The sequence below is a fragment of the Oreochromis niloticus genome, linkage group LG16 (assembly GCF_001858045.2).
Source record: "Oreochromis niloticus isolate F11D_XX linkage group LG16, O_niloticus_UMD_NMBU, whole genome shotgun sequence".
NCBI lineage: Eukaryota > Metazoa > Chordata > Actinopteri > Cichliformes > Cichlidae > Oreochromis > Oreochromis niloticus.
Window position 1 is genome coordinate 2,808,995 of NC_031987.2, and position 13,259 is coordinate 2,822,253.

The window sequence follows — 13,259 nt, forward strand, 5'->3', positions numbered from 1 at the left end:
AGGGCGTAGTGTCCGTTCACGGTTCAAACAGTTTGGCTTTTGTGTACGTTTGTGACTTTGACCCTTTAACCAGAAATCTTGTGATTTATGGGAAACAGATCGATCATTGTTTAAGTGCTGCGTTGTTTTGTGCTTTGAAAGCCATCAAACTTGTAAATATATTGTGTGAAAGTGGGAATCTGTTTGTGGGGATTTCTAAACTGCATTGTGTGTGACATCATGCAGACTAAAAGAGTGCTCGCCATATTACTCACACGTTCCTTTTGTTTGTAGTTATATTCTGCAAACCACGAAGCTCAGCTGTTGGAGCATGTGATCAGTCGGTTAAGAATTTTAAAAAGGTTTCTTTTTCCGTTTTCCTTCACACAGGTGGTTCTTTTCATCTCGCACCATATGTGAACTGCCAGCTTCTTCTGCTGTATTTATTTGAATCGCGATGACACCCATGCCGCCGCTGATAGTAACTGTGCTTTCAGAAGTCCCTCTAGCCCCTTATAGATGCAAACAATCTGCTCTTTGCTTCCTTTTTACAGCCAAATCCAATGTGATGCCTGCCAAACAAAAAAGAAAGGAGAAGAAACTAATAAGATCAGAGTAAAAGCAGCTTGTGGGGAATTTAACAGTTTTCTCTTCCTGTAACTGAACCATCATTTCCTCTTCTCCTCTAAACACCTCGTCAGTCTACTAATGTAATGGCTTCAGATGTTCACGAATATACTCGGATATTTTAGGCTGAACGTGATTGGTGCATGTGTGTTTCTGCCAGCTACGGATCTCTGAATTGCCACTGGAAATTCTGTCCAGGTGTTTAGTGAGGTGTGTTTGTGTGTCGCAGGTATGACTATGTAGAGATCCATGACGGGAACTCAGAGTCAGCTGACCTACTGGGGAAGCACTGCAGCAACATCGCCCCCCCACCGATCATTTCGTCGGGGCCTGCGCTCCACATCAAGTTTGTGTCAGACTACGCCCACCAGGGGGCAGGGTTCTCGCTCCGCTATGAAATCTTCAAAACTGGTAAGTTTTCATTTGACATTGAAAAGTTTATATTTAGTGGTTGAATCATGGGCTGATGTGGTGCAGAGGTTAGCACTTTTGGGCTTCTGTGTGGAGTTTGCATGCTCTACCTAAGCCAGGCTGCTCCAGTTTTGCCCAACAGTCCAAAGACATGATGAAATGGACTGGTACTCATGGAGTCCCTGCAAGTACACGCCATCATCACACACTCCATCAGGGCAACGTGGGGTTCAGTATTTTGCTTGAGGATACTTTAACATGCAGAGTAGAGGAATCAGGGGGCCACTGACCTTCTGATTGGTGGATGACCGGCTCTATCACCTGAGCCACAGTTGCTCAACATACTTTTTTCTGACTTGTGTTCCTAAATTGACAATAAGTGTGGATGCCTGCCTTTGTCATCCTCCAGCCTCTCCCCCTGTGTTGGCTGGGATAGGCTCCAGCCCAGGTGACACAGGTTGCAGACTCAAACTTAATAACCTGTAATGACATTTATTAAATTAGAATTTAAACTGCCAGCAAAACCCCGGTACGACACTATTGTACGGCTGACAAAGCCCTCTTCATCTGCGCTCATAAAGTCTATCCAGCACTCCCAAAAAGGACATTATCACTGTAAATGACCCGCACACGCGGGCAGCCTTAACAGTGAGTGAACAGGATTTTATAAGAACTGCACCCATGAATAGGCTATTAGTAACTGTATTACAAGCTAGCAGAGGATTGAACATGCTTCATTAGGCGACCAAGACTCGTTTATCTCCCTGGTGTCAATGGAGACAGAGAGAAAACGACGAGAGACGCAGCCGAGGACCCTCGAGAGCTCTTTAGTCTGTCCAGGCAAGACATCTCTTCCCTTCATGGCACTTTGTGTGTGTGTGTAGAAGTGTGTGTATCTGACACGGCTCCCCTTCACGCTGCTACGGGTCAGCCAAAGCGAGACCAATTGAGATCAAGGGCATGCGAGACAGAGAGGCGCGTAGCGTCGGCCCCATGGCCATCTTGTCCCGTTCCCCCTGAAAGCATTCCACACATGCCTGCTTAATTGAGTCCTGAGCCCTGCTCCCCTGAGACACACAAACACACACACGCACACACACAGAGGGCTGAGGTTACTAACACAACACGTGTGCTTGTTGGTGTTTCTCACTTGCTGGCACCACCGTTTTGGGATTTCTTGTCTTTCCCTCTGCGGGTGTGTGTGTGTGTGTGTGTGTGTGTGTGTGTGTGTGTGTGTAACTGTTACACATGACAGAGTCCACCTGATGAACATGAGTGTCAGCGTTCACATTCAAGCACCCGAGGGAGAAATAGAGAGCGACAAAAAAAAGAGAGAAAGGCAGATTTGTGAATCAGTTACTTTGTTTTGAATTTATCATGAAGTCATTTCTCTTTTTCTTTGTGTGTAAACACTCGTTTGTCTCTGTTTTGATCTTAACTCCATAATTTCAACACATTACTGTAGTTTATTCAGTAAAATGTATGTAATGTGCAGCTTAATGAGCAGGAAAAGCATTCTTTGTTCATCGCATTTCTGAGTTTCTGGCATTTGTGGTTTGGAAATGCTGATGATATGTGCAGTTTGGCTGACATTAAAACATTAAAAATACCTTGTTTTGCCATAACTACAATCACACATTTATTGTGTTTAAATGGTCAAATGTTACATTTTATTTGAGATATGAGAAATACTTTTAACTCATTCTACTTATCAACTTTTAATATGTAACCATTTAAATCCAACTCCTATGAATATCCTCTGCAGGACTTTTCTAAGTTTGTGCGTGTGTGTGTGTGTGTGCGTGTGTGTGTGTGTGTGTGTGTGTGTGTGTGTCCAGCCTTTTCTGGCAGTAATGATGGAGCCATTTGGAAAATTCAAGCTGTTGTCATACGGCTAACAAGATCTTGTTATCCTGGAAGGTGCAACTGAGCGTCTGGTTGTGTGGATGACTAGATTTTGTGTGTGAGTGTGTGCTAGACAATCTGTATACCCTCATGGAGAACCATCTAAATTTATATCTGTTTTTGGCACCTGCACATTCAGTTCTGTTCAATGAAAAAGCTTCTCTTCTCCTCTTTTCCTGCATTTTCACGGCCTCCACTTACTGGTAAATATAGTCTCACTGCTAGGCACAGAAATATGTGGAACAAAACAAGACAGAAACTTCTTGAGAAGAGCTTTAAGTTTATGCATTGTCTTTAAAAAAAAACAAAAAAACATTAATCACAGCTCTTCTTCTTTTAAATTGTTCCAAATTTGAATTTATGACTATTTTTTGCTTTGATGTAATTCATCCGTTCACTTCGTTGACCTTTCTCTCTCACGTATTTGACGTTTTATTTGATTTCTTCTGTCCTCTTTTGCCTCCAGTAGCGGTAAACATCGTTGCACTGAGACACTGTTTACTGGAGTGAGAGCCTTGCTGTTTCTTGGAAGAGGAAGGCTTGATTTCTCAGGAGCATAAAGTTCAAAATTAAATTAAACTGAATCTTTCCAATTCAAAAAAAATTCTTTGTGAATCTGAAGCTGACACTGAAGTCTTTGTTATAAGAAAGTTCAGTGATTTGCTCGGTTTCAGTGCCCTGTGTTGTTGGATTGTTAGCATTAATAATGGTTTTGCTTTTCCCCTTTCAATGCCTTAACTCGCTTGGCTGAACATTTAGAGGACGCCTTGGCCACAAACCGTTCATGTTACTGGGGTGTGTTATGGAGTGAGGGGTGGGTTTGCATGAACACAGGCACATGTAATGCATGCACACGTACATGTACACAAACATGGAAGGCTCACGCGTGCACGCCAGTAGCCGCCATTAAAGTCGAAGCACATAAACAAACATAAAATATAAACAACTGAAATGTCAAAACAAAACGACATGATACTGTTGTTATTGTTTACAGCCCTGTTACTATGGAAATTGTAGTAAAATTCCAGCCAATGAAAACACAGCCGCTGTTATGTGACGACCAATCAAATTTCACTGTCTAGGCAGTGTGCCCCCAGCTGTTATTGTGACCCAGAACTCACCAGACACACACACACATGAATTCAGTGATGCAGGCTGAATGGTTACTCACAAATGCAGGGCAGCTTGCGTGTCTGCATGGAGATGTTAATTCACACACACGCACACGCACACACACACACACACAGCTTATCTTTGGTCTAGTGGACATTTCACTAATTAATAGTGTAGACGAACCCTGGCCTGAACTTCAGCCGAGCCTAACCTTAAACCTTTAACACTAACCTCCACCAAACGCACACACTAACACTGAATTAAAAACGTGACCTCGTGGGCAACAGTTTCTGACCTAAATGTGAAGTGAGTGAAACTGAGCAAAACAACTTCTGTGAGTAATACAAGCACACCCACACACACCTTCCCACACATGCACACACTCAGACACCTCTCTCTATACATGCACTAGGCGTGTAATGTGGAAGCTGTCGTGACGATCCTTCCGATTACCGCTGTTGTTTACTTTCTGCCTAATGGCTTCAGGCACTTCCTCTCTGCCTCTGTCCGGCTACCCATCGAGTCAGTTCATTAGACTGTTAAACCAATCACATCACTCCCTCCTGCCGTCGCTGAATTTTATTGAAGAAAGTGGATCCAGATCTAACCTAGCAACAAGCAAATGTGCCCCAAGCTTAAAGGAGCGCAACAAAGAGCAGAATTTTCTTTAAAATATTCAATAAATTTACAGTTAATTAGGAATCTTTCACTTATCTGCAGGGCTTCAGCTCCAAAACAGATGCAAATATCAAATTTCAAATATTTCGCTGTGTTACACATCACTGAAGAATCACAGTGTTTTGAACTTTTAGTAAACTGGAGTGGGATGACTACATGGATGACAGTTAGTTTTCATGTCAGAGTGAGTTTATAAAGAGAAATCCTCGGTGATGCAGTGACAGAGGCTCAAATGTAATGTCAGAGTTTCAGCACCACGAGCCTCCAGCTTAAACAACGCTGCGGTGGAATCCAAACACATATGGAAAGCAAGGCTGTGGTTACGCTGGAGCTGTTAAACTGTGTGTGGTCGCCTTTCGGTGTGTATGTTACAGTAAATCTGCTCTGCATGTGGACGTGTGTGTGTTTGTTAGAGATTGATGAACGGAGAGTCCGAGAGCCTGGTGAAGGCTTGGAAAAGGGCTTGAATAAAAGTAGAGCTTCACATAAACAAACGTGCAGATTTTTATGGGAATTATATTTTATGTTCACATTTTAGATAAATAAAAGTGTTTACATGCACTCACAAGCATATAATTTTAAAACACACACTGAGAAAGCTGGTCCTATCTCTCAGTGCCCTGCGAGCCTTAAGCACCATCACCAAATCTACCCAGCAACACACACACACCCTCATGCAGACACACACACAGGCACGCTAACCACAGTTCCCCAACCCTTACAAGTTAAACACGTGTTTCTTTCACACCTACCCGCTTCAAACAGATGGGAAGGAAGGTGAACACAAAAGGAAATCGGAGAAGGTGGAGGTAGAGAGCGAGACGGGACAGACTGGAGGAAGATGGGAGAAAGGAGGGCATAAGTGTTTTTGCAGAGTCCACTAACGTGAAGTAATGAGAAGGGAAAAAATCACTGCGGGCAGAAAACTGGTCAGGCGTTTACTCTACACATGCGCGGGCACTCGCACTAATAGTCACACGGGCTCACGCTATTCAGTGATGGACTCTGCAGGGGGGCCAGACGCAAAGAGAGACAGTGTTTGTCTCTGGGTGAGCGTGTGTTTGCTCACATCTAAGGTCACCGCACGAGGGAAAAGGTCACAATAACAAGAAAAATAGACCAGGGAGGAAGAGGAAAAACTGGGATATATGCATACAGGCCATCTTTATCAAACTAAAAATAGATGATGTTGTGGAAAATAAATGATCCCAGAAATAAAGGAGACATTCATGCAGATGGGTAAACAAAGCAGAATGTGAGAAAAGTCCACAGACGATGCTTTGGTTTATCGGAGCTGGCATGAATCAGTCACATGTCCCGGCAGATTTATGCATTTGCTGAGTGAAATTCCACAGACTGAAAAAAAGCAGAGAGGAGACAGAGACATGTGTTGTATTTTGTTCATTCTCAAATACAGAAAGCTACGATGAGCGATCGTTGTGACCATGTGGACGATGCTGTAAGAACAACTAAGCATCTGTGGTGTCTGAAGTGTTTGTGTGCGTGTCATCAGGGCCGAGTGTCGACTATGAACAGCAGAAACATTTGGTTAAAATGTCTACTCGTCTTTAGTCATTCAAATTTCCTTACACGCTGACTTACGCTCACTATTAGCTGCAGTGATACATTACAGCAGGTCTGTTTATCCACAGTACTTTGATACATTAAGAAACATTGTTGCAGCTTAAATTCCATGTAATTTTGTAACACAAGTACAAAGTAAAATGTTACCTTTAATGTAATTTGATCAGATAAAATATAGATTCAGTTTATACCAAACACATTTTCCTTAAAGATTAAGCATTTGAACAAATAAACCTTTGATTTTATATTTTTATATATTTTGGATTTTACTCAAAAACGTTGCTTCATGTTTATTTAGGGTGATTTTTTTTTGAGTGTACGCCATCTGTTTAGTTATGCATGTAAGTCAGAATGAAACAGACTTAAAGCTCCAAAAACCCTTTGGGTTGCTGTTAAAAGCATAAAACACAAGCTGTTAGCACTAAAGAATTCAGCTGAAATGTGTCTATTGTACAGGTTGTTGCAAACACACGTAGTTTAGGTTCATTTTTACAATGACACAGAGCACACTGTGTTTTAGTGTCTGCTAACTTCTCTTCATTAACTCATGAGAGACATGGGTTACCCTAAGAGGCTTAGACAGTGTTTGGTCTTATGGCTGGGTGGCCTGGAATAATGGTCCAGTTGGTGCAAGCACACTCACTTCAGTGTGTGTGTGTGTGTGTGCGTGCATTAATAGAGAGGGTAACACAGCCCTGTCACAGCATGTTTATGTGTGCGTGACTGTGTGCATGTATTATGATGTCTAAAGCTCCTCTTAACTGTTGGACCACCCATCCATGACACTGTCAGCAGACCGTCTGTCTCTCTCACTCCTCTTATTCTGTTTCTCTCGTACCATCTCCAGCTCAGTGTTGCTCATTTTTCTTAAAGATTACAGCGGCTGTACTTTTTCCCAGAAATTGTCAGCAATAAAAAGTCTGGCTTAAGTGCACTTAAACATGGGCCGATCCCTTTCTTTCTGCATACTGAAACTTGGCATTCGGTGCAGAATATTAGTGCTTTTTTTGTGGTCTTAGAGAATATGGAAAAGCTGGGGATTTACCACCTTAGAAAGGCACTATTTAATTTGCGTTGACTTTTTTTATTTTGTTTTTTTGAGCTGGAAAAACAAAAAAAGAAATTAGCCGTCTGTTATCTTACAGCTTTGTCCTCTGTGAAACCCTCAGGCTGCGTTTGTCCATAAGATTGGCCTTTATGTGAACTCGAGCTACTTAAGCACACACATTGACACTCTGTAGCCCCAATCATAGACATGTATTATGTGAAGTTGATGTTTTAGTATCTAAATAAAACTGAGATAGCAGAGCTGGGAGTTATGAAACAGAGGAACATACATTGAGTTGAGTTTAAAGTGCTCGCCTCTAAAAACAGCACCTCTGGGTGTCTGCCCAGAGTAATATCATTAGTTTGAAGTATAATGAGCGTCGACATTCTTCTCTAAACAAATCTTGTTCCAAGCTTTTTCCAGTTAATGATTTAAATCAACGTTTAACTGCTATTAACATGAATTTTTGATTAATGTACACGATGTTTTGTTTCTCTGTCTTCATCCCAGGTTCAGACTGTTCCCGTAACTTTACCAGTCCCTCGGGTCTCATCGAGTCCCCGGGATTTCCCGACAAATACCCCCACAACCTCGAGTGCGCCTTCATCATCATTGTCCCGCCCAGAATGGATGTCACCCTCACCTTCCTCACCTTTGACCTGGAGAACGATCCTCTGCCAGGTGGAGATGGAGACTGCAAGTACGACTGGCTGGAAGTTTGGGACGGGCTCCCGGGAGGTACGACATTTATGCTTTGGATCTCCTGTCGGATCGCGTGATCACTGCGTTATTGTCACCGTTACTGTGATGATGCTGATGGAGATGTCAAACAATATCTCAGCCCTGTCATGAGTCAGTACAGAGAGCAAAGTGAGTAATATATGTGCTCTGCCCTGCCTACATCAGTATTGACTGAGGTGGAGTAGCAGCTATTTTAGAAGCTATGCGTTGGTAGATGAAAGCTAAGCTTACAGGCAGGATGCTGGCACCCACTGTGGAGAAACAATGCAACTTTTCAAGGGAAAAAAAATGGCAACTGTTGAGCAAAGGGAGAAAAGAAAGGGAGTGAGAGGAGGAACAGTGGAGGGTGGGATATTTCTGGTCTAACTGCTACAAGAACTGGAAGTTTAGAAGGACTCCAACTCCGAGGCGCACAACCCTTGGACTGAGTTTCAAGCAATGGAAGAGGTAGAAAGAAACAGAAGGAGAAAGAAAAGTCATCGACTGCTGGGAACGCTGGAGCAAAGGAATGAGATGCTGGTGTGAATAAAGGAATGACCTCTGGTCTACCTTCGACAGGAGGAGTGGGAGAACAAAGCTGGGCTGGAAAGACGTCCAGAAAGAAGCATTTAAATATTTGGAAAACTTTGCCAATTTTACTTGAACTTTTAAAACTTTGCTTTAAAAACTGTCAGAGTATAGACACAGAGTATATTAAACAAGTATTATAAAGCCATTAAAAACATTAAGCAAAGACCGACTGGAATAACACAGCGCTTTCCTTTCTGTGAACTTTACTGTAAACATGAATTTCGCCTTAGGCACAATGGAAAAACAGAGACACGATGCACATTACGGAGGAAGCAGCTTGAAAGGATACTAAAAAAATCCCCAACTTTCTTCAGGGGTCAGAGAGAGGAGAATGAAAGACTTCTGCTTTGAGTGATGGAGGGAGGCAACGGGAAATACAGTGAGATGAAGAGAGAGAGGGTTGGAAAGGGAAGGAAATTACTGGGTGAGAGTCAGAGGTGAAGGACTTTTAGTTTCAGGAATAAAAAAATCCTCGACAGGAAGAGTGAAAAGGCAAGCGGAAAGAGTCTGTTTTTTTTAACAGCAAAAGGTGAAAGGAGTGGGAAGGAGGGAGGAGATGCTGAGAGACAGCCAACTGACCTAAAAATCAATTTATTCAAATGTAAAGGGAACGAGAGCCAGACGATAAAACAGTGCTCACTCGATTAGAGACACCAAAGGGTTGTTTTTACTTTTTCCTCTGTGTACATGTATGTATGAGTCATTTCTGTTGAGTTAGTTTTTATCTCCTAAAACCTAAACCCATAAACCCAAAATGGAAGCTTATACGGCAAATATATATATAATCTTTAAAAACATTCACGTGTTTGCCTCCTCTCTTTTCTCTCGTCTTCTTTTCCTGCTTTCCTTTTTCCTCACCACAATCAAGAAAAGAGTTATTACCATTATTTGCTCAAGAGCCCTATTTCAAATATCCACCCATTCCAAAAGGGAAGGGGAAAAAATCAATAGCACTGATCGATCGCCGGCTATTTTCTCTCCTCCTCCACAAACCTTCTCATGTGTATATGTGTGTGTGTAAAAGAAGAGGGAGTAGCAGGATGAGTCAACTATTTGTGTAACACTCACACACACACACACACACACACACACACACACAGACCCTTGGGCTTTAAATCACACTCATCTGTTTGTGTTGACATATACAAGTTGTGGTATTAGAGAAGGAGACAGTAGAGGAATCACTTAGATCCTTAGATCTGCACACACACACACACACACACACGCACACACACACACACACACACACACACACACACACACAGATGTACAGTATGTGTGTATTTGTGCACTTTCTCAAACCGTGTCCAGATGGATGAAAGGAGGGAGGTGAGGACATGAGGGGGTGGAGTGATGAGCAGATGCAGGAAAATCAGTGCAAGTCATGAAGATACAAATAAACAAGCGTGAGGTTAAAAGATGACGGCGTTCATGAAGAAACATAAGATTAAAATCTCGACCCTTGGACGAGTGCGATGTTCAGTAACACACAAACAAATAAATGATGACTAATAACTGCCGTTTGATTGACAGTGGGCCCTCTGATCGGTCGATACTGTGGGACCAGGGTGCCTCCCGAGATCCAGTCATCCACTGGGATCCTCTCTCTGTCCTTCCACACGGACATGGCCGTGGCTAAAGATGGCTTCTCGGCTCGCTATAACATGACGCACAAGGAAGTCAGCGAGAGTAAGTTGGAGTTTGTAGCGTGTTTTCTCTCAAAATAACGCAAAAGAAACACGAATGTTGGTCAAAATCTGCTCCTCCTCTCCTCTTACAGCCTTCCACTGCAGTAATGCGTTTGGCATGGAGTCAGGAAAGATCACCGACGACCAGATCACGGCATCGTCGACCTTCGCCGACGAACGCTGGCTGCCGCGACAGGCCCGACTCAATTACAACGATAACGCGTGGACGCCCTCGGACGACAGCAACAAGGAGTACATACAGGTATGAGTGTGTCCATCCAGAAACCTCACACGCTTCAAAAAGCCACTCCTCGAACACCTCGAGCTCTACAAAGATTATTTCACGGACGTTTCACTGTTTTATTTCCAGACCAGGGCACAAATTCAGGACCCTAATCCTTAGATGCAGAAGTTTACTCTGCCTAAACTAAAAACAGACTGCGCTCCCATCTTAACACCATATTTTTCCTCGTGTTGACATATCACACATAATAACTCTACCGCAGATATATTTGTCAGCGTATGTGGGAGAGCAAGTGAGAGAGAGAGCGAGTGGGAGGTGTGGCGCTATCAAGGTTTAGCAGCTCGATGCCTGGGTAAGGCATTGTTTCCTGTGTTGTAGCTCTGTGCCAACCTTGTGCCATCCCTGAGCTTGAGTTATGAGGCTGTCTGGGTGAGATGGGAAGGGAAGGCGAGGCCGACTCACCCCCTAAGACAGGGAAGACTCAGGCGGGTCAGAGGGGTGCTTTTCAGCCAGACACCTTTTGTAAACAACAGATTACTTTTTGGGTTGTCACGTAGGGATAGCCTCACAAAGCCAGCACGCAGCTTTAGTGTTGCGCTTTGCAAAGGGACAAATACCTTTAGGGGGGATTGGTTTTGCTACAGGTGTGTTTTGTAGAAGAGTCTTTAACCTTTAATGTAACTAAGCAGTAAACACGGGATCTTTATTGGGGTTTCTTCCTGTTCTTTAAAAGGAGAAAGCATTTATATCTTACCAGTATGTTTAAACGACTCTGTTTCTAAAGCCATTAAGTCTGGTTTAGTATCACTGGACTCATTTACACATGTAACCACATATATATCCTTATATATTCATATTCATACACACATTTTAAGGCGGGGGGGATAAGGAAGCTTTCGGGATTTCTATCGATCAATCTGACTTTAGATGCATTTAGTCTGTGTGAAGAGCAGGCAGAACAGCGAGCCTCGACCCTGATATGGCTGTTTCAGCAGACGAGGGACTTTCAAGATTGATTATCACTTAAACCTGTTTGACCTACGACCCCTAAAGCATTGCCTATCGAACGTTCTTTACAGGTTGCATTTGTCAACTAGTTAGGATCAGCACAAGCATGGATTGACTAACCGCTGCATACTTTCTGTGTTTATTTTAGTCCTTTAAGGGAAACAACTTCCTGTGGCAGACGTATGGCATTTACACTTTCCTTTCCTTACTTATTTTATCTTTATCTTGGAACCTTTTTTGCAAGATGCTGCACGCCAGATTGCAAACCGCTGACCTTCTCCTACAGTTTTCTGACTCGCCTGGCTGCCAGCTGCAAGGCTCAGTTTATTCCCAGGTTTCCTAAATTTACTACACAGTCAGAGTGCCATAAGATTGTAGCTTGCTATGAGAGTCTAGCATCCATTTGATTGTTAGCACTGTCAGTAACTCAGATATTTATGCATTAAATGTTTTTAGAGGGAAAAATGCACGTGTCTTTAGTGGCGGGCTGCAGAGATTAAACATTATTAAGCACACATTGTCTATCACAGAGAAACGTCTCCTTTATGTTAGCTGGACCAGAGTCACAAACACAGTAGTCACAGACATGTGGATTAGGAGCAGCGCTTCAGACCTCATAAAAACACAGGAAGAGATTGTGGCCAAGAGGCAGTGCACAATGCCTCTCACAGCTGAAACCTCACACCCTCAGGGCCACTCTCAAAAGTAGCTGACAGAAAACAATTTGTATAAAACACATCATTTCAGGCCAGGAGGAATTCATTTCCATGTTTTTCATGTTTTTCCTCGGACGCTCAGACAGACGATGTGATCTCACAGGGAGAAACTCCCGGTGTGTGCTGGGTTTGTGTCTCTCTGGTCGGCGGTGCTGTGGTCGGGGCATCATGTTCCACAGAGGCTCTCAGCTGTTCCTCTGCATTAACACCTAGCACAGAGCAATGCCTCTGCATGCATGCATGCATGTGTGTGTGTGTGTGTGTGTGTGTGCCTTGATGAGCAGCTGTCATAAATGCCAACGTGCCTCTCCTTCTTGTATCTTGCACCCTGTGGAGTCTTACAGCTTAGTGCTTGTGAGTGCAGGGGTGAGTTTTCAGATCAGGCTTTAATAAATTTAGGATAGCTCCTCTATTCTATTCTATTCTATTCTATTCTATTCTATTCTATTCTATTCTATTCTATTCTATTCTGGCTCACTGAGATGTGGTGCAGATTGATGATGCGAGTGCTGGTGGCTCTGTTATTCTAACAGCTCTGTGATTGATGAGGGACCTTCCTTCCTTCTTTGGGAAGTCTCACTTAGCCCCCCACCCCCCGGGTTTCATTCTTTCTTTTCTCCCTCTTCCTCCCATACTCACTCCTCACCCCGCCTTCTCCTCTCCTCGGTTTCGTATTATCGATTAGTTGTCTTGGTGGATCTCTGTCTGGCCCTACCGGTGTGCAGGCATGTGTGTGTTTGGTGGAAGTAATCTGAAACACCTGTCTCTCTGACAGATAACAAACGCAGCATTTTACCTCCCCTGGTGTTTTGTACTATACCTCAGTGGGACATACAGCGCACACTTGCACAGCAAACACACACAACAAGTTCTGATTAATCTGCAGGTTTCAGCAGCTCCAGTCGAGGAGAGCAAATGTTGTAATCTACACTCGAACCTTTCTCATC

The 13,259-nt window shown here is 43.3% G+C and overlaps 1 protein-coding gene across 3 annotated transcripts in view; it reads left to right on the top strand.

Annotated features, from left to right (window-relative positions):
- Positions 1-13,259, top strand: part of LOC100695821 (neuropilin-2) — a 93,027-nt gene that overhangs the window by 24,722 nt on the left and 55,046 nt on the right. For all 3 annotated transcript variants that reach the window (XM_005450417.4, XM_005450418.4, XM_005450416.4), the window contains exons 3-6: positions 836-1,017; positions 7,856-8,083; positions 10,190-10,345; positions 10,437-10,606. In XM_005450417.4, coding sequence (XP_005450474.1) covers positions 836-1,017; positions 7,856-8,083; positions 10,190-10,345; positions 10,437-10,606 — 736 coding nt within the window. The remainder of the gene's footprint in view (positions 1-835; positions 1,018-7,855; positions 8,084-10,189; positions 10,346-10,436; positions 10,607-13,259) is intronic.